Below are 26,847 nucleotides of genomic sequence, written 5' to 3'. Positions count from 1 at the left end.
AATAGGCATTTGTAGATGTCTTTGGGGACAAAATTTCTGATTGGTTTGTGGTTGCTTTGTATTTTCATCTCAATCTATTGTCAATGGGCTACTTTGTAAACTCCATAATTCAAATGTGTAGATTATTCGGAATTTAAGGTTAATTCACAGTATGGCTCTCTGGGTCTCAGAAAACACTATTAAGACAACATTCTAAACATTTAAGGGGAAGAATCTTAAAGTCATACCATAGTTTCTTTTTTAATATTTTTCAAAAAGTAACTGACTTCACAAACACCAACTATAACATGATTGAGACAACTGAGAAACAGGCAAGTGTATTTTAAAATGCTAAAATAAAACACATTTATACAAGTACAAAGCAAAACAATGCTGATAAAAATGTTAAAGTTTATGAAAAAAATCATTTGCAATTCACATCAAAATAATTTAACATTCTCTATTGTTTTAATAGTACAAGCTGCAACAACAGAAAAAGAACAGATACACGCACACAATTTTAAAACCAAATCAGTTAAAGTGCAGAAAAAAGTAAGTACAAGCACTTGTAGCCCACACAAATCTTTTAGGATTGGCACCATCTCTCTAAACATCTATATTCTATATAGATTTCTAATTACAACACCACCAGCAGCTGCCATTGAATTCTAGAAATACACACAATATACATAGTATATTTGTTCACATTGGGAAGATCAGTGAAATTCAGCCAACTATTTTATACATGCCTCATTCTTTAACAGATAGCAGAGAACCTCCCAGGCCTCAGAGCCTCTTTCAAGTGAATTCCAATTTATCTTTATGCTTTTCACTGATCTGTATTTTTTCACAGTATAAAATTGTAAATGGTAACTATAGAGATTCTGACAGCTTGAGGGTTATTAATAAGCTGTGGCTGAACGTGAACTCAGATAATACCTTCGAAGTCTCCAAAACACATACATTTTGCTGGGAGACTAGCATAGGAAATGTTTTTTTCTTAAAAAGTGTTTAATTCCTGGTTTGGAAGTCACAGAACTGCAGCAGAGCCATTATACAATGCATTTACAGTCAGAAATAGCTCCTAGTCTTCCTGATCACTTGCTGGTAACAGCGGAAGCTTGGGAAAGACTGTTACTAACAAGGATTAGCACATTCGAGGATTTGCTTGCTTTCTTTGCTTCGGTCAAATCTTGTATCATTTTCCTTCCCATGATCCCTTTCTGTTCCCCACCCCTGACCCAGAGAGATGCTTCTTCCCGATCCAAATATGATCTTCAAGGCTGTCCCCACTCCTCTCCCAAAATAGAAGAATGAGTGCACTTCTTAGTCCATATAACGTGATCAAACCAGGTCTTCTTTTTTTCATCCTGGGACTAAACTGTCCTTTAGGGTCCCTTTTCTGAACCTTAGCATTTCACTGTACTTTCTCCTTCCTCTTAGTCATGCTGGTCCCGACTGAATTATCACTGGGCACCAGGAACAGACTGTTTTCAAGGAAATTCAATGAAAATAGGTACCCAAATGAATTGCGAAGTTCATATCTTAGCCCTAGAATGAATATTCAGTTCTCTTTGTACTGTAGATTTATTACTTGGAACCTGGTATTAGAATTGGCAAAGAGACAGAGTTAGCATCATTCCAAAATAAAAGATTCCAAGAATACATTACTAATAATATTATGTATTATACAATGTATTGAATGAAGTGGCAAAGGGTATAGAAATACAGAGAAAAATACATCTTGCTCTCCTCTAATTGGATAAATTATTTCACTTATTACAGTTGATTATAATTTCATATGGAATCATCAGATGGAAATTTATTTGCATTAAATTTTAATTTCTAGTGAATTTTCTCATAAGGTAGTGTACTTTTAGAAGAAATATGTTACTACAAAATTAGAAAAGGAATTTGATCATGGAGAAAGTTCAAAAAATGTTCTTCTATTGGTCAACACAGTGAAACTTACTGTACTTAAGAATAAAATGGAAATCAACATAAGGGTTTTATGAAACCAATTTTAAAACTTAGATAGTAGAGCGTATTTAGAAAGATTTCAATGCTTAAGATCTCAAGACAGTAATCCCCAGGTGAATGCCACCCTTTTGATGAGGATCCAGGGATATTAATACTTCAAAATATTTACATTTGTTTTGCAAATAGAGCAGATGTTTGCTTTCAATTAAACCATAAAACTCAGCTAGATTCACTCTGTTTCAGGAGTCTCATTCTATTTGAGATCAGGGTGGTTTGACACTGTTATTTTCAAATCTGGCGTGGGAGGTTAGATTTTTTTAAAATTTATATTTTAGTAAATTAATGTTAGTTTTAACGTTTTATATTAGGAAATTTTATTTAAAATTTACTATGAGAACAGAGATCAGGAAAGCCAAGCAGTATACTTATTATAACTTTTCAAAGTGGAGAATGATAAATCATGCCAATGGATATAGTTCCACTTTTCAATTCCTTTCTTAAAGTAAATGTGAAACAAAAAGTACATACCCAAATAAGGATATTTAGCTAAAGGAAAAAGGTTTTATTTATTTTGTCTCTGCTAAAAATATACTTCTGCCTTGCAGAAAATCTTTTTCATAAGGCTATCTTTAGTAGAAATAAGGCTGGGTCAACTGAACTTTGAATTTATAGGACCTCCTCCTTTTATTACTATCCTTATTTAAAAATCAAAAACATTTGGCACCTGAGGATAGCTGTAATGGGAGGAAGAAAGAGATGACAGTGGATGTAGGTCTTCAGCTATGAATTATACCTATATGAGCCTATCAAAGCACATGTATTTCTAATATATCTTTAAATCTCTTCTGCGGTATTTAAAAAGTGACAGTATGAAGTGCACAAAATCATATTAATAATTATTTTAAAAAGGAAAATATTAATAATTGCTTTGCCTCTTTTTGGAATGGCTAAGAAAGACTGTGTGGTTTATATTCATTAAGGTTCCTCTGTTTTAGTATTCTGTATTGCTTTGAAAAATCTACATTTGTCATAGTTCATAGCTGCCCCGTTTAAGCAGCCAAGAAAAGTTAAAATCACTGCTCACTGGCATAGCTGAATCTCTGCTAAGCCGACTTGACACAGTTTTAAAATTTCCAGTGTATTAAGGTTGTGTCAACTTTTTGAACAACAGTCCCTCCAATCATGACAATGTCTTCATTGGGTGTATGGACCATTCTTCCAGTGGTGGGACTTGAAAAAAGCAGAGGAGCTCTTTGTGCATCAGGTTCTCAAAAGAAAGGAATGAAGAAGCCCAAATGCATATTTTAATATTTTTTAGCTGGCAATGCTAACGGAACAGCATTCATAAGGAGGAGTGGCCACATTTCATGAAAGAGAGAGCCAAGCTGGAGCTCAAGAATTATTATTATTATAAAGAGAATTTCCAGCTACACAACGCACCCCAGTGAGGGAATTACAAAACAGTATTCCAGAAAATATTTTTTTTGCTACTCCAGTATTGGTTGGCAACATGGTGAAATAGTCAAGAAATCTTCCACTGGTTTTCTTGGTTAATGGAGGTGAATTGAAATAACTAGGTGGAAACCCCAATGCAGGCTTTCAGAAGAGGATTTCACAACCAAATGGGAGAGGAAAGTCTCTGGTAAAGCCCTACATACATCAGCGCAGCGCTCACTGTCCAGTTGTGTGTTATGCGTGGGACACACTCACAACAACGCCTCAGTAAAGACTGGCCCCAAGTTCCTGCTTTTCAAAGTCTTTAAAGGAAAGAAAAAAGAAAGGAAAAAAAAAAAAAAAGCGAAAGGTTAACGTTTTGGTCCCAGATTTTGAGTTTGTTAGAAAATGTACATTCATGTTTGGTGAATCAAAGAATCTTCTGGGAAAAGAATCAAAGTAAACAAAACTTTTTACAGTTGCTTATTAACTATGCTTTTTCCTCTCCATTATGCTGTTTCACACTCCTTGCTTCCCTAGAGCAAAGCACTTGGTATATAACTGTTTCAACAGATTCCTTGTCAGCCCTCAAAAATAGAAGCAGTTTCTTAAAAGCCCATGTTTTCTAAGGCCACTAGAAGAAAATCTGCCAAAAGATTTGTAGTTAGTGTCTTCGTCGGTTGATGTGAAATAGCACTATTAATCTCATGTTTCCGTTACGGGTGTACTTGGCATCTTCCACTTCGGGTCTTAACCAGGCGACTCTGCTTGTCACTGTGTCTTGTGAACACCGGAGGTCTCCGCTCCGTCGGCGGAACCCAGCGTGGTTTCCAATGACATTCACAACGACGAGGAGCTCTGAGTGTAATCTCTGATGATCAGTGTGTCATATTTGGGAGACGATGGGATACAGAGGGCCGACTCGGACACTGGCGAGTTGGGGGTCGTACTCCCCGAGTCCACCGAGTCTCTGAAGGGCGACGGCGGAGTGAGAGCCACCAACTCCTCCAGGTCCGCCTTGCCGGCCGCAGCCTCGGGCCCGGCCGCCGGGCTCTCCCGGGTGGCGCCCCCTGCCGGCGGGGCCGCCGCCGCCGCGGCCTGCGCGCCGCCCGTGACCTCGATGGCGGGCAGCGGCTGGATCTCGGCGAACGTCGTCATGGTCGTGGGCAGCTGGATCTCTTTGGGGATCAGGTAGGACGAGCAGAGCGGGGCGCCCACGCCGGCGCCGGGCGCCGCGCTCGACAGCATCATGGAGTTGAGCTCGCTGATGTTGGCCGTGAAGCGGGTCACCACGCTGCTGATCTGCTCCATGAGCGAGCCCTGCGACGAGCTGCTGCGCGCCGCGGGCTCCGAGTGCAGCGACGGCACGTCGTCGTCCGTGCGGCCGGCCGAGCCCGCGCCGCGGCTCAGCGTGCTGATGGGCGACGGCGAGCGCGGGCGCGCAGGCGCGGGCGCGCGCTCCTCGGCCTCCGCCACGTCGTACAGCGCCTTGGGGCCCCCAGCATCTGGGGGCTCGGGCCCGCCGGGGCCGCCCGCGCCCGGGGCGCGGCTCTCCGTGCTCTTGGGGAAGGGCTTGATGACGGCCGTCTGGTTGGGGTTCTCCTTCTTGTTGATGTGGACGGACAGCCGCTGCCACAGGTGCTGCCCCCGGCTGCTCTTCTCGTTCTGAGCCCACGTGACGGATTTGCCATTGGAGCTGCGGAGAGAAGAGAGGCACAGGTGACTCCGCGGGGTCCAGGGCGGGCTCCTGGCTTGGGGGGGAAGGGGAGCAGGGTTTATGGGACTCGGAGAGGGAAGGACTTTTCTTATTCTTTAGGAAATAAGGCCTCAAAAGGACACCGTGGAAAGAGACCTTCGAAGTGGCTTTTGGTTTTGACTTAAAAGCTGCTTTATTTTATCACGCCTTCCGTTTATCCTTAACCACCGAAGTGAGTCAAAGGGGATGTGAGTCAGGATACAGGAGTCTCGGTGGGGATGCTGCGGTAGTTCTGAGCCCACCCGCGGGTGCAACAGCTGGTTCTGCTGCCGACGTGGAAGCGGGGCTCGTCGTATTGCGGGGTGTGCGGAGGGGCCTGTACAGGACCAGGGCTTCCTGAAGGTGGCCGCCTCCCAAAGGACACCTTAGATCTAGGACCTCAACTCATCAACCCAGTCATCAAAGGGGAGGGAAAGGGTAAGAGAGACAGGGGTTACCAGGAAGTCGACAGCAGTTCCAGTGCCGTTTTAATTCTGCAGGCCAATGGGTGTATTTACCTAGGGATTTCTGTCTGAACTCCTGACTTTGAACATGCTTTTACTTAATCTGGCTTATCTGCTGGAAAATACAAATTCAGTGAACACATACATGAAACCAGCCAATCTGTACAGAATACTGACCAGTCTGTACAGAGTACTGACATCTTTCCTGGCCATGCCTTTGCTCACAGTGTCCATGGTCTTGAGGGAGAGAGAACGCCGGACCGTTGGAATAACAGTGGACAGAGGAGACATCAGAGAAGTGGAGTCCGAATCTGGACACTTCATTTCAGTCCTTGGATCATGAAAGACTTTTTCCTCTAAAGTAAATGGGTACTCTTAACAAAAACATGACTTATGACATTAGTCTGTCTATTAGTAGAATATAGTTTCCATGAAGACAGGGGCCTTATCTGTCTTGTTCATTGGCACACAGCAGGATCCTCATAAGCACTTGATGGATGAATTGGATTCTTAAGCTAACAGGGCCACAGTGTGGTGTCCTTGGAAGGGCAATGGACAAAGAATCCTAAAGCCTGGATTCTAATTCTGGGTCTGCCATCCTAGATGGTTGGAAAATAGCACTCTCTTTGAGCCTCGGTAAAAAGCAGACTGTATTTCATTTGGTGGAGGCTGTTTTGAGGATTAAATGAGACATTGTACGTGAAAAGGTCTGCTAAGGAGAAGGTGTCTAAAGATGTTAGTTTTTGCATTTCCATGTGTGTACTACATTTAAGAAAATAAAAATAATATATTCAGTGCCATTTGAGCTCTGATTTGAGGAACCCAGAATTCAGTGCAAAGTAAAATATACAGTAAAGCCATAACATCTTTCTGGTTGTTCCTCCCTAACCTGACCAACTGTAGTAAAAATTGGAGTTCCTTACGGTTTGATCTGCAGCCTGTCTGTCCTCACCCTAAACTGTCTCCTTAGGGATCACATCTGCTCCACTGCATTCCACATTATTCCTCTTCCACATCTGACTTTTTCCTGAAGTCTCTTTCATTGTGCTCCCTCCTTTCTGCCTTTTCCTTCCTTGTTGCCTAAGCACTTCCTATCCTTTTTTTGGATTTTACCTTAATTACCTTTTCTTGAAGGAAGCTTTCCTGTCCCCACCCCTGTCTGGGTTAGATTCCCATAGCCCCTGCGTCAGGCACTTAATAACTCTCTGTTGTATGTCCATCTCATCTGCTGGCTGGGGAGTCATGAAGGCACAGGCAGAGGATTTGTGGTTTCCTGTTATATCCAGAGTACCCAGTGCGTTGCTTAGAATACGGCAGGTGCTCAGTAATATTTTTGGGCTAATAAGGGAATGGATAAATGCATTTCATTTAAAAAGACTTTCACTGAATTGCTTTTCTGTTAGAATTAAGTTTTGAAAAGAATTCAGTATTAATGAAATTCTATTTCTTTTCTCTTATGGACCTATGTACTTTGTGTATAACTCACTAATCAATAGTACTCAGTGTGGACAGATGAAAGATATTTCATTGACTAAGTACAAAAACACAGATCTTGATATCTACCATGAAAAGCACAAAGGAAATGTTTATTCCTGTTTTGTAATTCATATATATCTGTTTTAGTGAAACTTCTCAGTGATGCAAGCTTATTGAGACAGTATGGGTAGTGGACCCAGAATGTGGGTCCGAGGTCTGGCCCTGAGTGATGTGTGCTGTTGAGCAAGTCACTTAACCCTTTGAGCCTCCTTGCTTATTGGTAAAAAGTGGAAGAAATAAACCTCCCCTGCTCTCCTCACATGGTTTCTGGGAGAAAACAAAAGGGTAATACACATGAGGGTACTTTATAAAGCATAGCACCTCGACAAGGCATTATTTATCACTACCAAACCTTCCATTCAGTCGAGGTAAAATGTTTATTATTACTTAGGCTAAGATTTTTTTTTCCTTTTTTTTTTTTTTTTTAAGCATCAGGATTATCCTTTTGTCCTAGTGGCCCGAGGTAAAAAAAAGGAAGGGGAACTTTTCCTTACCTTTCTATAGCACTTCACCTTACCCACTGAATATTTTGGGCATTAGAAAAGGAGGAGGAGAGAGGAATGGAGGAGAGAAAGATGGAACAAATGGTTTCCTACCTCTGGGAGGGAAGATAAACTGGCCAAAAAACAAAAAAACCAAAAAAACTTCTTGCTCTTTCCAGGCACCAATTAACCCTTTTGCCAAATATAATACTATGTAGTCTAATATTCTCTCTCTTATGACAATTTGCTCTTTATGTTTGGGGAAAAAAAGCATTTTTGATAATGTTATTTGAGGGTTAGGGTTTTTTTGTTTGTTTGTTGTTTACAGTTTGGGTCTGCCAAATTGACACCTTCTACCTTTGTTCTCAGAAGTGTATTCTCCCTCTTCTTCTCTTCCATGTGAGAGACACAAATAATTTATTCATCTCAAGCAGGCTCTGTCAGCTCACTGACCTCTCCCCATTTCTCTAGTCATCTGCCCAAACGTGGAGGAATTAGAGCATTCTGCCATGGGCCACCATTGTTAGGAAGCAAATGCTAATAAAGGGTTTGACCATCAAAAAAGTGTATGGTTGGGGCCGGCCCGGTGGTGCAGTGGTTAAGTGTGCATGTCCTGCTTTGGCGGCCCGGGGTTTGCTGGTTCAGATCCCAGGTGTGGTCATGGCACCACTTGGCAAGCCATGCTGTGGTAGATGTCTCACATATAAAAAGTAGAGGAACATGGGCACGGATGTTAGCTCAGGGCCAGTCTTCCTCAGCAAAAAGAGGAGGATTGGCAGCAGATGTTAGGTCAGGGCTAATCTTCCTCAAAGAAAAAAAAAGTCTATGGAATTTAAAATTTATGTGTTCATTTTAAATGGCTGTTGAATGATGTGTGTGGCTTTTTCCTCAGAACTTGTTTAGAGCTTGTTTATTTATGGCATATAAGCAATTAAAATTCTCAGAATATAAAAAGACTAAATTTAAAAGACTAAGCCCTTCTTCTCTCTTTTGTTCCATGGTTTATTGGTACTTTCATAAGTTGCATAGTTTCAGGTCATCAGGATAATCAAATATATCCTATGAAAATTAACAAATTCTCTTTTTGAAAAATTGTCTTCGTTACTAAACCTCTCTTGTTTGTGACTTTGAGTTGAGGGGCAGCAAGGAGAGAGGTATAGTAAGATTATGAGCTTCCTAATGTGAAAAGTATTTGAAACATAATGAGAACATGTAACATCATTAGCAAATGTGTCTTTGGAATGACAATAGAAAATATTAGGTCAAAAGAATTTCATGAATTAAGAATATTATAGGCAGAAAATTTGCAGTTCCATTTTTTGCACATTTTCTTAGACTTTTTATCAATATATTTTGCTGTCAATTACACAGTATAGAAATTTAGTTTTTAAAAGATACTGAGGAATTTGATATTGTTTGTATTCAGACATTCTAAATTAGGTGAAAGAATTTCTTTCTGAGGCTTGCCTAAAACCTTATGTCTTGATTTTGACAATTACACTGAGAACTACACCACAATACATCAGAAAATGGCAGAATCATCTATATAAATTTTCCCAGTTACAACATAAATGGATGTAAATAGCTGCCTCACTGACAAAAACAATTTAAATGGCCACGATGATGTATGCATTCCAGATGTATGTATAGAGAAAGGCTCTTGAGTAAAGGAAATGAAGTCAAGGAGTAAATTACCTAACACAGGCATCAAAGCAATTTCATCTTCTATTTACATAGTGCTTTATAAAGCACTTTTAGGAACACTGATTGTCCAAGGTGGATAGGATCAGCGTGTTTATAACCCCTTTCAAAAATAAGAAAACTGAGGTTCAATGAGATAGGTGAGTTGCCCAAGGTTACAGAGTTAGAGAATGGCGAAGTGGGACTAATACCATGACATGATTTGCAATTCCATTTTCCACGATAGAACACTGTCCATATTTGCTTTTTGAAGTGAGCTGTCTTTATTCCATGAAAGAGAAGCCTCGGATGTTGCCTGGTGATGATATGTCTTTTGAAGTAGATAAGTTAGTCATTTGATTTATATTTTCTATTACCTGATGTCTCTACACTTCTTTAGCATATACTTTGCAGTCTCGAGAAAGCACTCTAGATCTCTCTGGTTGTTGATTCAAGGAGCACAGGTTGATCAAGCACCTGTGTTTATCACGCATAATGATTGGATGCCTTGATGATGAAAGCTTACAACCATAGCAATTAATATTATATGACAATTTTAAGCCTTCTTTTTTCATGTTGTTATCCAGTAAAAGACAATCGTTCTCTGTGTTGCACACTTATTTTCTCTCTGACTTATTTTGAATATCAGTAAATGAGAATGGTTTAGTTTCAGGAATAATGTTAAATCGGCACTATTTTGAAAATTTTGGTATTTTAATTAATATTGGTAATAAATGATATATGATAAATGATTTTGATTCATCAGTAATTTTTGATATTGTCACTGAGAGTTATTGATACAAGAGACTTCCCTCAAAGAGGGTAAAATTGAATTCAAGAGAAAGGTACACATAGAAGAAGGCTAACAAGATGAGTTACTCACAGTGTTTTGATAGAACAGGCTTTCTTTTTCTTAAGACCTTGAAGTGAGGAAGCAGATGGGCAGGTGGGAGGATGCTAAGGGTGAGGAGAGTGAGGGATGGTGGAGCAGGGGAACAAACGGTCAGTGCAACCGGTTCCTAGAGGTTACAGATCACAAGGGATTCAGACCTTCACAAAAGGAAGAAGCTGTTTCAGTGGAAGGGTAGTGGCTATGGGATGCTGCCTGCCTACGGGAGACAGACTGCATCTGGGCCTGGAATAGTTAGTAGATTGTGGCACAACCCAAAAAGAGACTGCTAGATATTGCCCTCCAGGAAGGATACAGAAGTTCTGGAATCCACAAGGAATGTTCTAGAGATAACCAGTAGTCCAGTTTGTTTGGGGGTGGAGTAAGCAGTTCAGGCATCAGAAGGTAGAGATTGGACTTTTTTGTCCACTATAAAAATTCTTAATGGCCACTTTTGACCTACAAGGATCTTCTTTCTTTTGCTATTTTAATAACTCATTAGTAATTAACCTTGGACTTCTTATCAGTGTCTGGAATAGCTACGTGGTCTAATATATAGACCAGACAGATGGTCTAATTATTAGATACATATGTAATCTATGTGCTTGATCAATAAATGAATGAATATATAAAGAAATACCCGTGGCTTCTTTTCTATGTTATTCTTTAAGAATTCTGTTGTTATTTAGTATTTTATGTGTTTGATCGTCTTTCTTAAGTCCAAGAAAAACAACTGAATGCAGGAACCGTGCCATAATCTTCTTCAAATCCTCACCACAGCTTCATCCGTTGACCTTCTTTCTCATCTGACCTCAGTCCTACTTCAGGAAAATGTTAAGGCCTAATTAATATTTGTTAAGTTAATTAGTCTTTCAAGCAATGAGGAATCAAGAAGATTGACACAAGCAAAATAGCGATGCCCAGGGTAGATTTGAGAGGTTATTTTAATAGTGCAGGGATGCAACATTAAGATGCTAACAGGTGTGACAAAAATGAAGTGGAAAGGAATGCATTGATATGAAAATTTGTGAAAGGAAAGACGTTTGTCCTTGCCTATTGGGTTTTTATTGTTGGCATTAGAGGAATTTAGAGAAAAGATTGCTCATTGGGAAAGAAGTTTCAAGGAAGGATTTGCAAATAAAGTGGAGCTTAAGGAGGCCTTAAGCCTGCGGAATGTTAAAATAACATGGATAAACAAAATCCAATTCATCCGTGTATGGCATATATGGCAAAGAAATTAACTGCACGTGCTTAATTCCATGAAACCCTTCCAACAACCCCGTGAGGAGGATTTTCATGTCTCTTTTAAGGAGCTGCGGAAGGAGCAGTGGCTGCAAGCTTCTAAGATCGTTACAGATAACCTCTTACTCGGCATTTAGTCCCTAATGAAATCCTTGTGGGAGGAGAACCACTCGGGCCTAGTTTAACTCATCTTTGGTTTAACAGCAACAGGAAGCCTTTTCAAAATGTTCCATTCCCATGCAGGGTGGGTTATTAACGTGCCTAACAGATCGACTACAGCTGCTCCTTCCGCAAGTCTCATAAAGAAAAGGCGTCTCACAAAGGAGACGCAGGGGCGTGTGCCATGCAGAGGCGTGTTGTTGGCTCGCCACAAGAATTTTCTTTCTCAAATTAAGCTAGTTCTTTTGATCCATAATTCAACAACCCGGACTCAAACCTTAAAACTAAACTACTCCTCATGCTGAGATTTAAGTTCTAGGCTTTAGTTAAGGTGCTTCAACTAAGATTAGAGGATTTTTTTTTCCTGAAACAGGAAATGATTTTTTCCAGCAGTCACTATAACGTCCAGATTCTAACTGAGTAAAGAGAGAACAGAAGAAGACACAGCTGTTTTGTGCTTGTGGGCTGGTGCAGCCGGGAAGTCTGTGGAGGAATCTCGCTTTATTTAAAACTGGAATGAAACGTGGGATTGGATTGATGACGAAGGAGAGCGGAGTCCTGGAATGATAGTAGCTCCCACTGGAGTGGAACTTGACACCTCGCAGGTGTTTTCACCTGTATTATTATATTCGACCTTCACAACAGCTTTCCGACATAGCACCTATGGAATGGTATTTTTAGTTACTTATTTACATGTGTGTTCCTGAGCTAAACCTGGAACACTCCAAAGGGCAGTGAATACGTGTGTCTCCTGTGCTTGATATGGTGCCTGGTGCAGAGTAGGTGGGCTGGGAGTGTTAGGGAAATGAAGTAAATTCTGTCACCTCGAATGCTTGGTAAAAGACAGGTGTTATTAACCTGTACTATAGATGCAAACATTGAGGCTTATGGAACTTAGCTGAGTTGCCCAAGTCAAATAAAAGGCAGAAACTGTGCCTCAAGTCTGACGCTAAATCCAAATCATTGCCGCCATGCCATATTATCTCTGTGCTAAGTGCCCAGCGGCACACGTGAACCAAGGGGCTTACAAGACATGCCCTTGCAGAGGGTCCAGGGAAATGGCAGCGCCCCAGTTTGTGTCCATAAGATGACCTGATAATCAATTGCAAAGCTCTGTGTCAACATTGACCTGAACATGGCAGAGATGAATCTTCATGGATGTAGGATAAGAGAAAGTCCCAGGAATTTTACAATGGTTGCTGCAAAAACCATTTCTGTTTAGACGAAAGACTCCTTTTGATCTTACAGGAGGCACGTCAGCTAAATCTGATGTATGAAGAGTACTTATAGTTTTGAGACTTGAATCCTGGTTGGATATCTACCACTAACATGCTTATTATCTATACAAAGGTTCTTGTTTAAGAAAGCAATTTTTCTTGATTTTTTTTTCTTATTGGATAAAAAGGGCACATGCCCATACATATGAGGCACTAAGTCAGTTCCAGTCCCAATTCCTGTGGGATGCTTCAGATGCTTAACACTGTATCATTGTCCTTGCTTGCTTGTGTCTTTCTTTTATTGTGGTAAAGACACTTAACATGAGATTTACCCTCTTAGATTTTTTAGTGTACATTATAGTATTGTTATCACTTCACATCTGTTAGGATGGCTATTAATAATAATAAAAAAGAAGATAGCAAGTGTTGGTGAGGATGTGGAGAAATCAGAACTCTTGTGCACTCTTGGTGGGAGTGCAAAATGGTGCAGCCTCAATGGAAAATAGTATGGATGTTCCTAAAAACATTAAAAATAGAACTACAATATGATCCAGCAATTCTACTTCTGGGTATATGTCCAAAAGAGTTGAAATCAGGATCTCAAAGAGATATTAGCACTCCCATGGTCATTGCAGCATTACTCACGGTAGCCAAGATGTGGAAACAACCTAAATGTGTACTGACGGATGAATGGATAAAGAAAAAATGTATCTCTTTTGAATAGACATTTTTCCAAAGCAGATATACAAATGGCCAACAGATATATGAAAAATTGCTCAACATCACTAATATGAGGCAAATGTAAATCAAGACTACAATGAGGTGTGACCTCATCCCTACGAGAATGGCTATTATCAAAAAGAGACGAAATCACAAGTGTTGGCAAGAATGTGGAGAAAAGAGAACCCTTGTGCACTTTGATGAGAATGTAAATTGGTGCAGCCACTATGGAAAACAGTATGGAGGTTCTTCAAAAAATTAAAAATCGAACTACTATATGATCCAGCAATTTCATTTCTGGGTGTTTATCCAAAAGAAACAAGATCAATATCTCAAAAAGATATCTGCACCCTCATGTTTTTTGCAGCATTATGTACAATAGCCAAGACATGAAGCCACTTAAGAGTCCATTGATGGACAATGGATAAAGAAAATGTGATATTATTCAGCCAGAAAAAAGAAGGAAATTCTGCCATTTTTGACAACATGGATGGACTCTGAGGGCCTTATGCTAAGTGAAATAAGTCAGATAAAGACAGACACCATATGATCTCACTTATATGTGGAATTAAAAAAACATTACCATACATACAGAGAACAGATTGGTAGTTGCTGGAGGTGGGGGAGTGTGGTGTGGGCAAAATGGGTGAAGATGATCAAAAGGTACAAACTTCCACTTATAAGATAAATAAGTCCTGGGGATGTAATGTACAGCATAGTGACTATAGTTACCAATGCTGTATTGTCTATTTGAAAGATGCTAAAAGAGTAGGTCTTAAAAGTTCTTAGCACACACACACACACACAAATTGTAACTGTGTGGTGATGGATGTTACCTAAACTTATTGTGGTGATCATTTCACAGTATATACATATATCAAATCATTATGTTGTACACATAAAACGAATACAATATTCTATATCATTTGTATCTCAATAAAGAAAGAAAATGTATCCTTGAACTATTAAAACAATTTTTTTTTTTGAGGAAGATTAGCCCTGAGCTAACTGCTGTGAATCCTCCTGTTTTTGCTGAGGAACACTGGCCCTGAGCTAACATCTGTGCCCATCTTTCTCCGCTTTATATGTGGGACGCCTGCCACAACATGGCTTGCCAAGCGGTGCCATGTCTGCACCTGGGATCCGAACCAGAGAACCCCGGGCCGCTTATGTCAGTCTTCTGGCTTCCTCACAGACAACAGGAAATTCTTCTTTCTCTGGTGACTTAGAAAAATTAATTGGGTAGATGTATACAAAAAACAGCAAAAAATAATGAAATACAAAAAATAGTATTCCTGATTAATGTTTATTTTTGTTTTTCACTTGCAATATACTGCCTTCTGTATGTATATCTGATCTCCCCACTTAAATTTCTTTATTCTTTCAAAATATCTCTGTGTATATATTTTCATATACATGCTACGTTTAATTTTTCAAAACAATCTGTGAGGCAGTTATCAACATCATGCCCATTTTAAAGACTATAAGACTGACGCTTAGAGAGGTTCAAGGGATTTGTGTACACAAAAGTAGAAAATACTGAAGGTATAAAATCTTGCTATATGTAGTACTAAAGCCCATGACTTTCCCTTAGTTACTGATTGTAGGAGTATAGAAGATATAGTGGTATAAAAGCATGGCCTCTGCTTTGAAGGCATGTGAAGTGTAATGGCCAAAAATTGTTAGGTGTAGAAACCCTATTTCATATCTCTTTGAATTTCCAGTATGACGCACAGTGCCATATGCAAAATAAGTGATGAATTAACATTTAAAAAAAATAAATAATCCTTGTGTTGAAGAAGCAGTTCAAAATGACTCATGAAATATTGAATTAGAAGAAATAGTGATTGAAATTTTAAGATCACTCAGCTCTCCTGAATAACTTTTGCCTATATTTTGGTATTACTTACCTAATGAGTATCCAATAAGATTAGGGGAACATTATTGTGAGATTTTATCTATACCTTGAGATGGGACTAAAGGTAGAGAGTATGCCTCTAGCATTGACTCGGTCTTCTTCTGAAGAATTCGAGTTTGAACGAGATGACTACATGGCAGGTTGTTCCCTTTTTGACTTGGCATTTGTTATATCAGAAAGTATTTTGATTTCCTTCTTCCTTTCTTTTCTTTTTGTGAGGAAACTTGGCCCTGAGGTAACATCTGTTGGCAATCTTCCTCTTTTTGCTTGAGGAAGATTGTTGCTGAGCTAACGTCTGTGCCAATCTTCCCCTATTTTATGTGGAACGCTGCCACACCATGGCTTGACAAGCAGTGATAGGTCTGCACCTGGGATCCAAACCCACGCACCCCAGGCTGCCCAAGCAGAGTGCGTGAACTTAACCACTAAGCCACCAGGCTGGCCCCTCCTTATTTTTTACAGGAAATTGTAAGCTATCAAATCTCTTCCTCAAATAAAATATATGCAAATATGTATATATATATATGTGCAAAATATGTATTTCACAGACAAGGACAACAGCCTCAGAAAAGATTTTGACCAGCTCCTCCTTTTTTCACCACAATAGGATACTAGACAAGAAGAGGATTGAGAGGACCGTGGAATCCCAGTACCTCTATTAAGCTTTCCACAGGCTGAAGAGAAGACTGTCCAATTGAATAACATAAATAGAATATACTCACAGTAATTAGTGATTCTTTTGGAAAAATAAGCAAAGGAAATTAGGAATCTGGTTTATATTTGTGGCAGTAATAAATCTAGTAATTGAATAAAGCTAGTAATTTCTATTTCGATCAACAGACATTAGCTAGGTTGAGTTTTTGTCAAACTTATAAAAGATTTCCCTGGGAAACTGCTTATAATAAGATTCCAAGAATTATTGTAAGTTACTCAGAATATAGAACTTTGTTTTTTAATCTATATATTTTTATAAAATTGGCAAAGAGTATAGAAAGTAAGAATGACAATAGATGGTTCATGAATAAACAGCTCCAGGATCAAATAAGTTAAACAAAATTAAAATAATTTGTGTGGAGCTTCTCAAGTCTTTATTATGTAAGCAGTCACTGAGAATCTCCAAGAAGGGCATATAGCATATAATTTTGGCTACATTAATTTCATTCATAATCCCATCTGTGCCATTTCTTTTTTCCTGCTCATGGAGTCTCTTGCACTTGGTCTGGTGTTTTCCAGAATAGAGTTTGTGAAGTAACCAGAAACCTGACCTTGTAATTGCATGTCATGTTGCTTTCTCCCCGCTCTATCCAAATCTAGGCGTTATTATCGGGATCACAGATTGAACACCTTAATGTCGCCTATTGCTCTTTCAGGTTCCATCACAGTGAGTTTTCTTTCTTTATTAAGATTGACAGTTCCTATAGGGTGGAGATTATTTCACGCTTTCCTGAGCACCCCATAATCCCTTGAACAGTGCTACGCACATACAGAAAGGTTCTCCATGCACTCTTATTGATTGGTTGATTGAATCAACAGACCCAGAGCACTGTTGGGTACTGAGGATGTAAAATTGAACAAGACATGTCTTTTGCCCACAAACACCTTAAGTTTAGTGAGAAGACAGGCAACCAGATAATATGCAATATCAGAGGTAAGCCCCAAATAATTTAGAATTGTGAAGGTGGGCAGATGTAAAATAGACTATATGAATCTTAGAAAGCCTTCAAAGAGGAATTGACAGTGGAGTTGGGTTTTGAAAGTGGGTAGGAGTTTGCCAGGTCTAACAAGAATGGGGTTGGAGATGATGGATAAAAGGAGAAAGGAAGAGTAATTCTGGTAGCAACACAGGTGTGATACTGTAGAAAGGAGTCAGTGTGTTTGGAGAATGGTAAGAAATTGGAGATGTCTGGAGAAGAGAAGGTAAGTGCGGAGACGGAGGGAATACGGTCAAAGTTAGGTCAGGGTTAGTGTGTGAGGGGCCTTGTATTCTGAGTGCACGAATTTGGATTTTATCCCAGGTGGCAGATAGCTTAGTGGTTAGAGAATGAATTGGGATTCAGACTGAGTGGGGCTCCAATCTGAGCTTTACTATCTACCTTTTTCAAAGATTACATAAGAGATCATACAGAAAGCACTTAAAACAGTGTCTGGTGTATCTCAGCACCTAAAAAACGTTGGCTGCTGTTACTGGTAACCACAGGAGAACATGAACTTTAAATCAGAGAAATTATATCATTGAATTAATTTCATTGTTATTTCTTGGTTTCATTTTACTTAACTTTCCGGAATTGATTTTTGAGTAAATAACTATGATGGCAGGGTGGAGAATGGAAGAGAAGACCCAAAAAACACTTTCTAGACTGGGCAGCCTTGGGTAATAGTAGTACTAACTATAATTTACTGAGTGCCTGCTGTGCGTCCAGCGGTATGCTGAGTGCTGAACTTGCATTATCTCATTTAACTTTCACAGCATTATAGTAAGGGAAGTGCCATATTATTATCCTCATTTTACAGAAAATGGAGATTAAACAGGTAAAATGGCACTTCAAGGTGATATTCCGGCTAGAGCTGGAACCAGGTTTACGTCTGTGATTTCAGAATTTTCACTAAACCACTCTACTGTGTAAGTTATTTAATATCCTTGAGCCTCATTTTCCTCGTCTGTCCCAAGGAAAGGCAAAATACCTAGCTTTAATGTTCTTGGAAGAACTTAATTTCATAACGTTTGGGAAGGGGCTGCTACAGTGTCTGATGCATTGTAATTATAGTGATGGTAGTAATTGTTATTATTATTCTTACCTATTTTAGAACATCTTGAAATATAAATTAGAACATTATTTGAAATCAACTTTGGGGAATGAATGAAGAGAAGATACCGCAATGATATTACTCTATTGCTAAGAAGCTGGCTGACCTCTATGGTACTGGAAAAGCAGAATCTTTCTCTTCTATGGACTCTGAGTTCTATAGAACTGTGTGTGTAGCCCTTTCTGAACACTCAATTCAGGTTGATTATTATTTAGTTTCTATTATCTTAGTTCTATTTGCACTGGCATGAGCTATGTTTTATGATATCAAATGAGGATTTAATCTTATGCATAAGTTTCCTGTGGGAGAGGGTTCAGTATTGCATTGCAATTATCTGTTTTTCTGACTCTGTTCCCCAATCGATTACAGATTTTCAAGGGCATTAGTCATGTCTTGGTCATCCATTTCTCTCCAGAACTTTGTAAGTGCTTGGTTTATAGTAGGTGCTTAGTAAATGAGCATTACATGAAGGAAGAAATAATCGAATGAATGAAAGGCAGAACAATTTTAACACAGACATCGTATTTTGGGGCTACTTTCCAAATTTGAGTTCCAATTAATTAAATAATGACTATTATGGCATCACTGTTAGCAGATTCTCTAAGGCTTTATCAAACATTTATTCCCCTTAAAATTAGATCCTACATCTAGTAGATGAAAATCAGTTACTCAACTGATTGGGGCTTAATCCTTCACGTAAGTGATATCATGACATAGCAACAATAAAAACAACCCTTTACCACCCTCCTTCCTGCTAGCGCTGGAGGGGGATTACAGGTCTATCCATTTCATTTGACTAAGGGAGCCCTTTCTCGAAGAGAAACAGAGAGGCTCAGAATTCTGCACCTCTCCTTCGTGGGGTACAATACGAGCACGTCAGAGTGCAGACTCCAAGGAGCACTCCGATGGAATGCTTCCCCTGAGACAAGAGATAATAACATTTGTCGTTGAGGTTTTAGCCATTCCTGAGGGTGGACCATCTTGGTATGAACTCACACGGTAACAGGGGTTAGAGAATTTCCGATTCTTAGAGCACCTCCCTGTTTAGGACTCTCTTTCACTTCTGCTATCAGGAGGACTCTGCTCTGAAACACAGTTAGACTGTCCACTGTGAAATATGAAAAGATGACAAGTTACACTACATTCAGACAGAAGAAAAAAACCAGCTCACATAAAGGGAAAACAGCCACATAATATTTCAGGACACTAGAGTGTTATGGATACATATAATGTTCTCATTCCTTTCCAAATGTGGGGGTAGGGGTAGGAGGGAGAGGAGAGGGAGTGTCTCTAAGACCCTGCCAATGTTACACATAACAGTGTTCCGCTCTGCTATGACGACGCACATTGTAAAACTCCTTTCCCTGCCAGCAACTTGGCTCTGGAAGAATCAACCCAGGCATGGATTTATAGGATCCTGTCCATTCTGTAGTTTCATCATTGAAAACATAGGCAAAGGAGATGCAGGTGACACTCCTGGTTTTCTGTGATTGGTTGAGCTTGCCTCACTCCCTCCCTGGACTGGTTGTTCAGTAGTGACCACAGAACCAGCCCAGATATTTGCCCAGTAAGTATGATGCTTGACTATGACTCTGGGAAGAACTAGAGGGAGGAGGGGGGTGGACAAGAAAGAGGCCCTATCAGCTGATACTAAAAGTATCTATAAAAGTCACACACGGTTATCCTTTTCCCGGTCCCTCCGTTCACTTCCAGGGTAAGAAAATCGGGATTAACTGCTCTCTAACCCCTTATTTAGAATTGGTTTACATTGTAGTTGTCTCCTCTTTGATTTCTTTTCTCTTAATGCTCATTTTAAACTTATTTCTCATGGATAAATTTCATTGTGTGTGTGTGTGTGTGTGTACTTATATGAACAAATATGAAGTTGGAAAAAAAGATTTGAAGGCCTTAGAAGTTTTGGCCTCTCCTTTTGTATGTCTCCAGGCCCTTTCTCCTCCCTACTAAAGGAATCCCTCTCCCTCCCATGCACACTCTTTTTGTTAGTTTTTATTTAATGCTAAAGAAATGGGAAGGAAAAAATATAGGATGGGAGGGTCATTTGTTCCCAATTAACTATGCTTATCTGTGGGGCTGAGGTGGTTACTCCAACAGAATGGTGTTTACTCTAGCATGTCCTGTTCCTGTCTGCACCCCTGGGACATATCAATGTCATAAGCCTTGCCATTACCTTGGCTGTATCCAAATAAGTGAAGAAACAAAAGCTTAAATGGTATCTTGCTGTTGTAGAGAAACTGGGACCATTCCCATGTAGACACATGGAGTGTCTACCTCTGTAGATCTGGACCTGACCCAAGGAAGATTGGTCTGTCTGATCTGGGGTCTCTTTACTCTCTAGGTCCCACCATCTCCTATCCTCTCCTCTCCCATTCTCGATCATGACAGCCTTGCACCGATCTAATAGCTGGGCTGATCAGATCTGGGAGTTCTAAGCATTGACGACACATTCCCAGGAACACTGCATGACACAATTGAGATGTAATGTTTGCTGGGAATAACTCCATGATGTCTCTTAGACAAATGGATTGTTTCAAAATAGCGGTTTATGGACTGGCTTAATCAGAATGACCTAGAAAACTTGTTACACTACAGATTCTTAGGTTGTATTGCCCAAGAGTTTGCCTCAGCATGTTTGATAGGTAGCCAAGTTTGCTAGGTTTGGGAACTCCAGTCCTAGACAAATGCCTCAAATCAGAAGTCACTGGAGAGAGCTCCTGAGCTCTCATTTGATGCAGTCATTTTCGCCTTGTAGCCAACTCTGGCGCTGTTTGATTTTCAAGGACAGGAATTATGCCACTTTGTCATATTAGAACGGAAGGAAACCAGAAGCCCCAGTAGCAGTCTGTTGAGTTACTCCCACAAAATGATCCATTGAGTCTTATCTTCCAGACACACTGAGATCCAAAGGTAGCTGTATAAAGGAATCATGGGCATAAGGCCATCCGATACACTAATGTGCACACATGCATGCCTACACATGTGCACACACTCTCATTGTCTTTTCTCTGGAAGCCATGGATGAAGTTGGCCAAGCTCTTGGCCAGACCTGCTATAAATGGTTGCTCAGGCTGTATGCTGCACAGTTCCGGACACCAATTTCACAGACTGCAATGTGAATGGCCCCCCCAGCAGTTGTGCAATACGTTGGTCCTTGGGGAAAGTTAGACATTATTTTGAAAACCAGAAGGAGCCCACTACTGAGGAAGCAAACCCAATGTTTGGGGGTGTAAGTTCAACAGATTCAAGTGGATTCAAGTGGATGCAGCTTGCTCTCGAGCTCTGCTCTCAGCACATGCACACACATATGTACACACTCTATATTCTAGACTTGTCCTTTCCTTTAATCCAGGCTGATTTCCAAAAGCTTCCCGTCCACACCTCTGCACCACAGATGGATTGGGAAATGCCACAACAAATTAGAGGTGGGGAGTTAGTTCATAGTGAATGATTCCCCAACTCAAGTTTCCTCCAGTGTTCTTGAACTGTTTAATGCCAGTCTTGACTCTCGTTATCTCCAGAGCCATTTCCTTGAAACCCAGTCCCATGCAGTAAAGCACGTTCAATTCATGCAACACAGCTCACTCGATGCTTATAGTTCCAAATACCCCCGTTTACTGGGCACAGCTCAGTTGGGAGCGCCCGGTAGGAAGGAACATGCACAGCGCAGCGACAGTGGGTGTGGACCACCAAACACAGAGAAGTGAAGGAGCTGCAAAGCTACAGTAGCTAGAGGAGGACTAGCTTTCCTGATTTCAGTTCGCAAAAAGTCTCTTGCCTCTACAGTTCACTGGTTTGGCATGACATTTGCCCTTGTCTGTGAGATGATGTTACATTGAAAGTAAGTCAGATTTATTCCCAGGATTGTCTGGGATCAGGGGCTGGAGTCTTCCTTCAATGGCAGTCCTGCCCTCAAAATCCATCCTAGGCTTTTGCATTTGTTTTACTAAGTGATTAGCTAGTCATGAGAAGTGAATTTCCTCCAATCTCTTCCACTTTGCAAACTCCAGAAACATTTGACTAGTAAGTTAAAATCCATGGGAGAACTCACTATGAGCTGAGGCTTCAGACATGCAAAGCGCACAACCCTGGGAAACAGCAGCATCTGGGACAGGAGGCTCCCATCGCTTCACGTGAGGATGGCATGGGTTTTGCAAATCAAACACACACAGAAAACCAGCGGTGGCCCAGGTTGGACACACTGTGTGGGATGCACGGTTGAGTGAGGACCCAGACCAGGGAGCCACCTGTTCCTCTAGCTTGCATACATTTAGTTCACACCACCTCCAGCCACTCACAGTTTGCTTACCTGCTCATTGTTGCTCTCCCACCATTCCCCATACTCCCTTTGGGGGTGAAACACTCTATTTCCGACTTGTGCTGGGCCAATCTCCTGTCTTTGTACCTGGTGAGCATGAACAAGGACAGGAGCAAACAGAAAGATGTGATTGTGTGCTTCACTGGCCAGGCCGAGGAAGAGCTGTGGCTGTAGAGGGTTGCCCCATGCACCACAGGGGCTCCTGCTGTTCACTGCAGTGGCGGATCTGTGATACTTACTAGATGATTGTGTTGGTATATGGATAACGTTGGGGATGATTTTGTTACTTCTTAGTTAGGCCACATGTAATCTACCCTTTTTCATTGCCTATTCATCTGTGAATTCAGCATATTTAATAGTCAGTGGTAAAAGGAATGCAACTCCTAGCATCTAACAAAAACATTAATATCAATAAATTAGAGTTTATTTAGTGCTTATTGTGCCAGACATGGTGCTACCGAAATTTAGGTCTGGCAACAACCCTGTGGCGGAGGCTCTTTATTTTTATATCCATTTTACTGAAGAAGAAAGCTAAGATTGTAAAGATTAAGTAGATTGATCAAGGAGTTGAGCACAGGGAGTCTTAAGTTTAGAACCCACACTTTTAGTGACTATTATGTGTTGCCTTCCATTATCAGTTTTTAAAAAAATTGTTCTTATCATTAATGAACCTTCATTGAGTGGTACTGTATCTGAGCATTGTATTAGACACTGGAGATGCCAAAAAAGAAAAGAGATGTTCCTTGGATGTGAGAGGTTTATATAACCATTAAGCTGAAGTACCACAGTTAGAATTGGGCTGCCTACATTGTGGAGGGTGGCTCAAACAGCTTTTGTGTCAGAATTGGCAATTCACCACATCTGGAAGGTACTGGATGTTTCTTCTGAAATAAATTATGAGGTTCCCAACGTTAGTCTGCTACATGGTACATCAAGATGAGCCCTTATATTTGAATGAGTTTTCAGAGCCCACATGCTTTCACAGAAATAATCTGTTTTTTTATGCATCAGTTTAAGCCTGTGAAGTAAAGAGGCATGATTACCCCGTTTGCCAAATGAGGAAACTGAGACTAACTTAACCGACTTGACCAATGTCCCAAGCCTAGTTAGTAGAGAATAACTACCAGTAGAGCTTGCAGGGACCCAAGACTTAAGATTTATTACTTTTATTACCTTTTTCCTCCTAAAACTGGAGGCTGATATGATGCCCCTTCATCCATGTTCCTGGTATTCCCCAGGAAATGATAAAGTGACTTGCTAATGTAAGACTTGGTCACCCTTGTTATAGTCACCTGTTTTAAAGTTTCCTTTCCTGCTGTCTCAAAATTCATGTTAAATAAGACAAAATGTAACAAAATTAAAATCATTATTAGGAGGGATAGAGGGCTTCCTCTTAGTTTTTTCTCTCATAAGATATTAAAAATATTTAGTATTTGAATGAACTGGCTCATTACATCAAGACAAGTGGATGGAAGAGACATTGGTTGAGCATCTAAGGCAATGGGCTTTGTACTGGAGATATAGAGATAAATAATCCACGGGTCCCGCCTCATAGAGCTCACAGTCTAGTGGAAGAAGGAAGGGAAGAAGGGAAGTATGTACACAACTAACTTTAGATCTAGCCATGAATAGGAGAGGGAAAGAACTTTAGGATTTTGTTAGACGAGGTAAAGCATCAGACCAACCCAGACTGAACAGCCTTATTTTAACAAGAGAATCCCTTGTGAGTATCTGTCATTGAATGACATTCCACATTTCGATAGACTATTTTGTGCTTATGTGTGAATTGGGTTGCACAACCATAATTCTGCTCTATGGCTTAAATTAAAAGAATGCTAATATTAATAAAATAATAGAATTATTGATGGTCATTCAGTTCCTTACAAAGGGGTCTTTAAAGTATTTTTGAATATCCTTTGTTAGGCTAATTGTCAGTTAACCATGTAAATCTTTCATCGATCAGTTAGGACAACTTCACTCTTAATGCTCATAAGCCCTTCTTTCTCTTTCTCATACGCACGCACACACTCTGCCTGGGGACCCTGTTCATGAAACCCTGTTCATGAAATAGATCCTGAACATCCTAGTCTATCAAAACCCAACCTCTTTTGGTAAAAGCTTTTACAAAACAAAAAATACAAACTCCAATTTATTCCAGTCAAGTAAGAGATACTGTAGACGTTTTGGAACTTCCAAGCAGTTTGTATTCAAAGCAAGGTGAAATACCATTAATACAGATTGGGAAGCTCATCTTTGCTTTTGGATGGGACCCTTCTTGCCTGTCTATAACTATAATTACAGTTTAATTATATTCACCAGATACTTAAATAGGCCACATTTTCATTCATTCCCTTATTCATTATTCCACTCACCAATAATGTGCTGATTAAAGTAACTAATAATGATTTTATAGTTTCCATTGCAGATGTACAATTCTTTCTAGTTGGGTTTTATTTCAGAATATGGAACTATAAATTTAAAATAGTTTAAGCCTTTCAGAGTTTATAGCTTATAAAATATCATTTAAAATTTTATTTCGTTTATATAATAAATTCATTTATCTTTTAGGCCCTTATGAAAACATATATATCTCTCTCTATATATAAATACAGACACATGCATGTGCACACACTTACTTGCGAGACACTATTTTGAGTGCTTTACAAATATTAACTCACTTTTCAAATAAAATGCTTAATTTATTATAATTATTTTCAGGTCATAATAGAAATAATGATAACAATAACAGAATATTGAATTGCCAGGTTCTTTTCTGTACATTATCGTCAATTCTTAAAGCTACCCTACAAAGTAGGTGCTTTATCTTCATTCCAAAGAGACAGGCATTGAGGATCAGTATCGGTAAATCCAAGCTCGCCCTGTTTGTGAGCAGGGAACCCAAGATTAGAAATTGGGCCTCTCTGATTCCAAAGCTCATCCTATTTTCACTAAACTTCTCTCTAAGTAACAATGTCAGTAGTTTTAGAAACAAAACTACAAAGGCTTATTATTTAGCTTTTCTCTTCTTAGCTCCATTTTGTAAATGAGTAGTAAAGTTAACAAGGACAACCAGTGGAAGCTCTAGTAATAGGACTTTACATTTTGTTCCCTCATTTGGGTCCATATAGATGTACCACATATGCTTAATTTACATCATTCACACCATTACCGAATACTCCGAGTGCAAGGCCCTGTGATAAGGAGCATGTGGGTAATTCTATGCCACAGATACGTTCACGGTCTAGAGTGGGAGGATGAAATGTAAATAAGTCATTTCTAAACAGTGTGAGAAGTTTTATTATAGAAACAAATACAAGGCTACCTAACCCATCCTAGAATGACAGGGAAAATCTCAGTGAGGTGCCTAAGATAAACCTTAAAAGATGAGTAGGAATACACTGTGAAAAGATGGATAGGCAGGCAGAAGAAAAATCAATGGTAAACATGTGGCGAGGCTTAGCACATGGTGTATATGGGGAACAGTCTTTAGTACTTTTTACAGTGATAAGTGTAAAATAAGAGAAGGTGAAGTGGGCAATGTGGATGGAGAGGTATACAAAAGGTAGCTCGTGGATGAATGTATCTTGTAGGTCATGAGATCCACTGTGAGATCTTTAAGCTAAGAAAAAAAATTGTGGTCAGTGTTGACATTTAGATAAAATACTGTGGACTTGAGGGCACAAAACTAGAGATAGACTCATACTACTGCAATAGTCCATGTGAGAGCTGATGAGATAATACCTTAGCGTAGTGATGGTATGGATGAAAAGTAGAGTACAGTTTCAAGAATACGTAGGAGGTAAAATCAGTAGGTTTTATTGAATGATGAGTGTAAGAGAGAGATGTGTAGAATGCTACCTCAGTTACTACCTTGGGTGGTACACTTAACTAAGTTAAGAAAATACAAGAGAAGGAGTATATTTGGAGGAAAAAAATAAACAGCCTCATTTTGGAATACTGAGTTTGAGATGATGGTGGGACATCCAAGTGGACACATTCAGTAGACACATGGATATAAGAATCTAGTGATTAGGGCACTGTTAGACACTTGGGAGCCATCAGCATACAGATGGTTTTGTGCTGTAACACCTCGTCTGCCAGGGAAAGTACACCCTGAGTGGTCATGCTGGGGCTGCAGCCAATGAGTCCCTCTTCATCTCTAACCACGCCTGCTAAGCAGAGGGATCCTAAGATCCCGCCTCAACACTCCACGCCCTAGCCCCTCCCACACTCACTCTTGTAGAGGGGGCCTCATCCCCGCTCCAGGCTGCTCT

General features: G+C 40.0%; 1 protein-coding gene across 6 annotated transcripts in view; it reads right to left on the bottom strand.

Moving 5' to 3' along the window:
* Positions 1 to 218: 218 nt before the first annotated feature.
* The window catches only part of GRM5 (glutamate metabotropic receptor 5), a 474,279-nt gene continuing 447,650 nt past the window's right edge, over positions 219 to 26,847 (bottom strand). For 4 of the 6 annotated variants that reach the window (XM_070623933.1, XM_070623932.1, XM_070623936.1 and 1 more), the window contains 2 exons: positions 22,565 to 22,660; positions 219 to 5,089 (listed from right to left, as the gene is read on the bottom strand). In XM_070623933.1, the coding sequence (XP_070480034.1) occupies positions 4,234 to 5,089; positions 22,565 to 22,660 (952 nt within the window). In that variant the 3' untranslated portion in view covers positions 219 to 4,233. The remainder of the gene's footprint in view (positions 5,090 to 22,564; positions 22,661 to 26,847) is intronic. The other 2 variants (XM_070623938.1, XM_070623937.1) reach the window with 1 other exon arrangement.

Source organism: Equus przewalskii, chromosome 6 (assembly GCF_037783145.1).
Source record: "Equus przewalskii isolate Varuska chromosome 6, EquPr2, whole genome shotgun sequence".
Classification (NCBI taxonomy): domain Eukaryota; kingdom Metazoa; phylum Chordata; class Mammalia; order Perissodactyla; family Equidae; genus Equus; species Equus przewalskii.
Note: the sequence above shows the minus strand (reverse complement) of the source record. Positions and strands in the feature narration are given on the sequence as shown.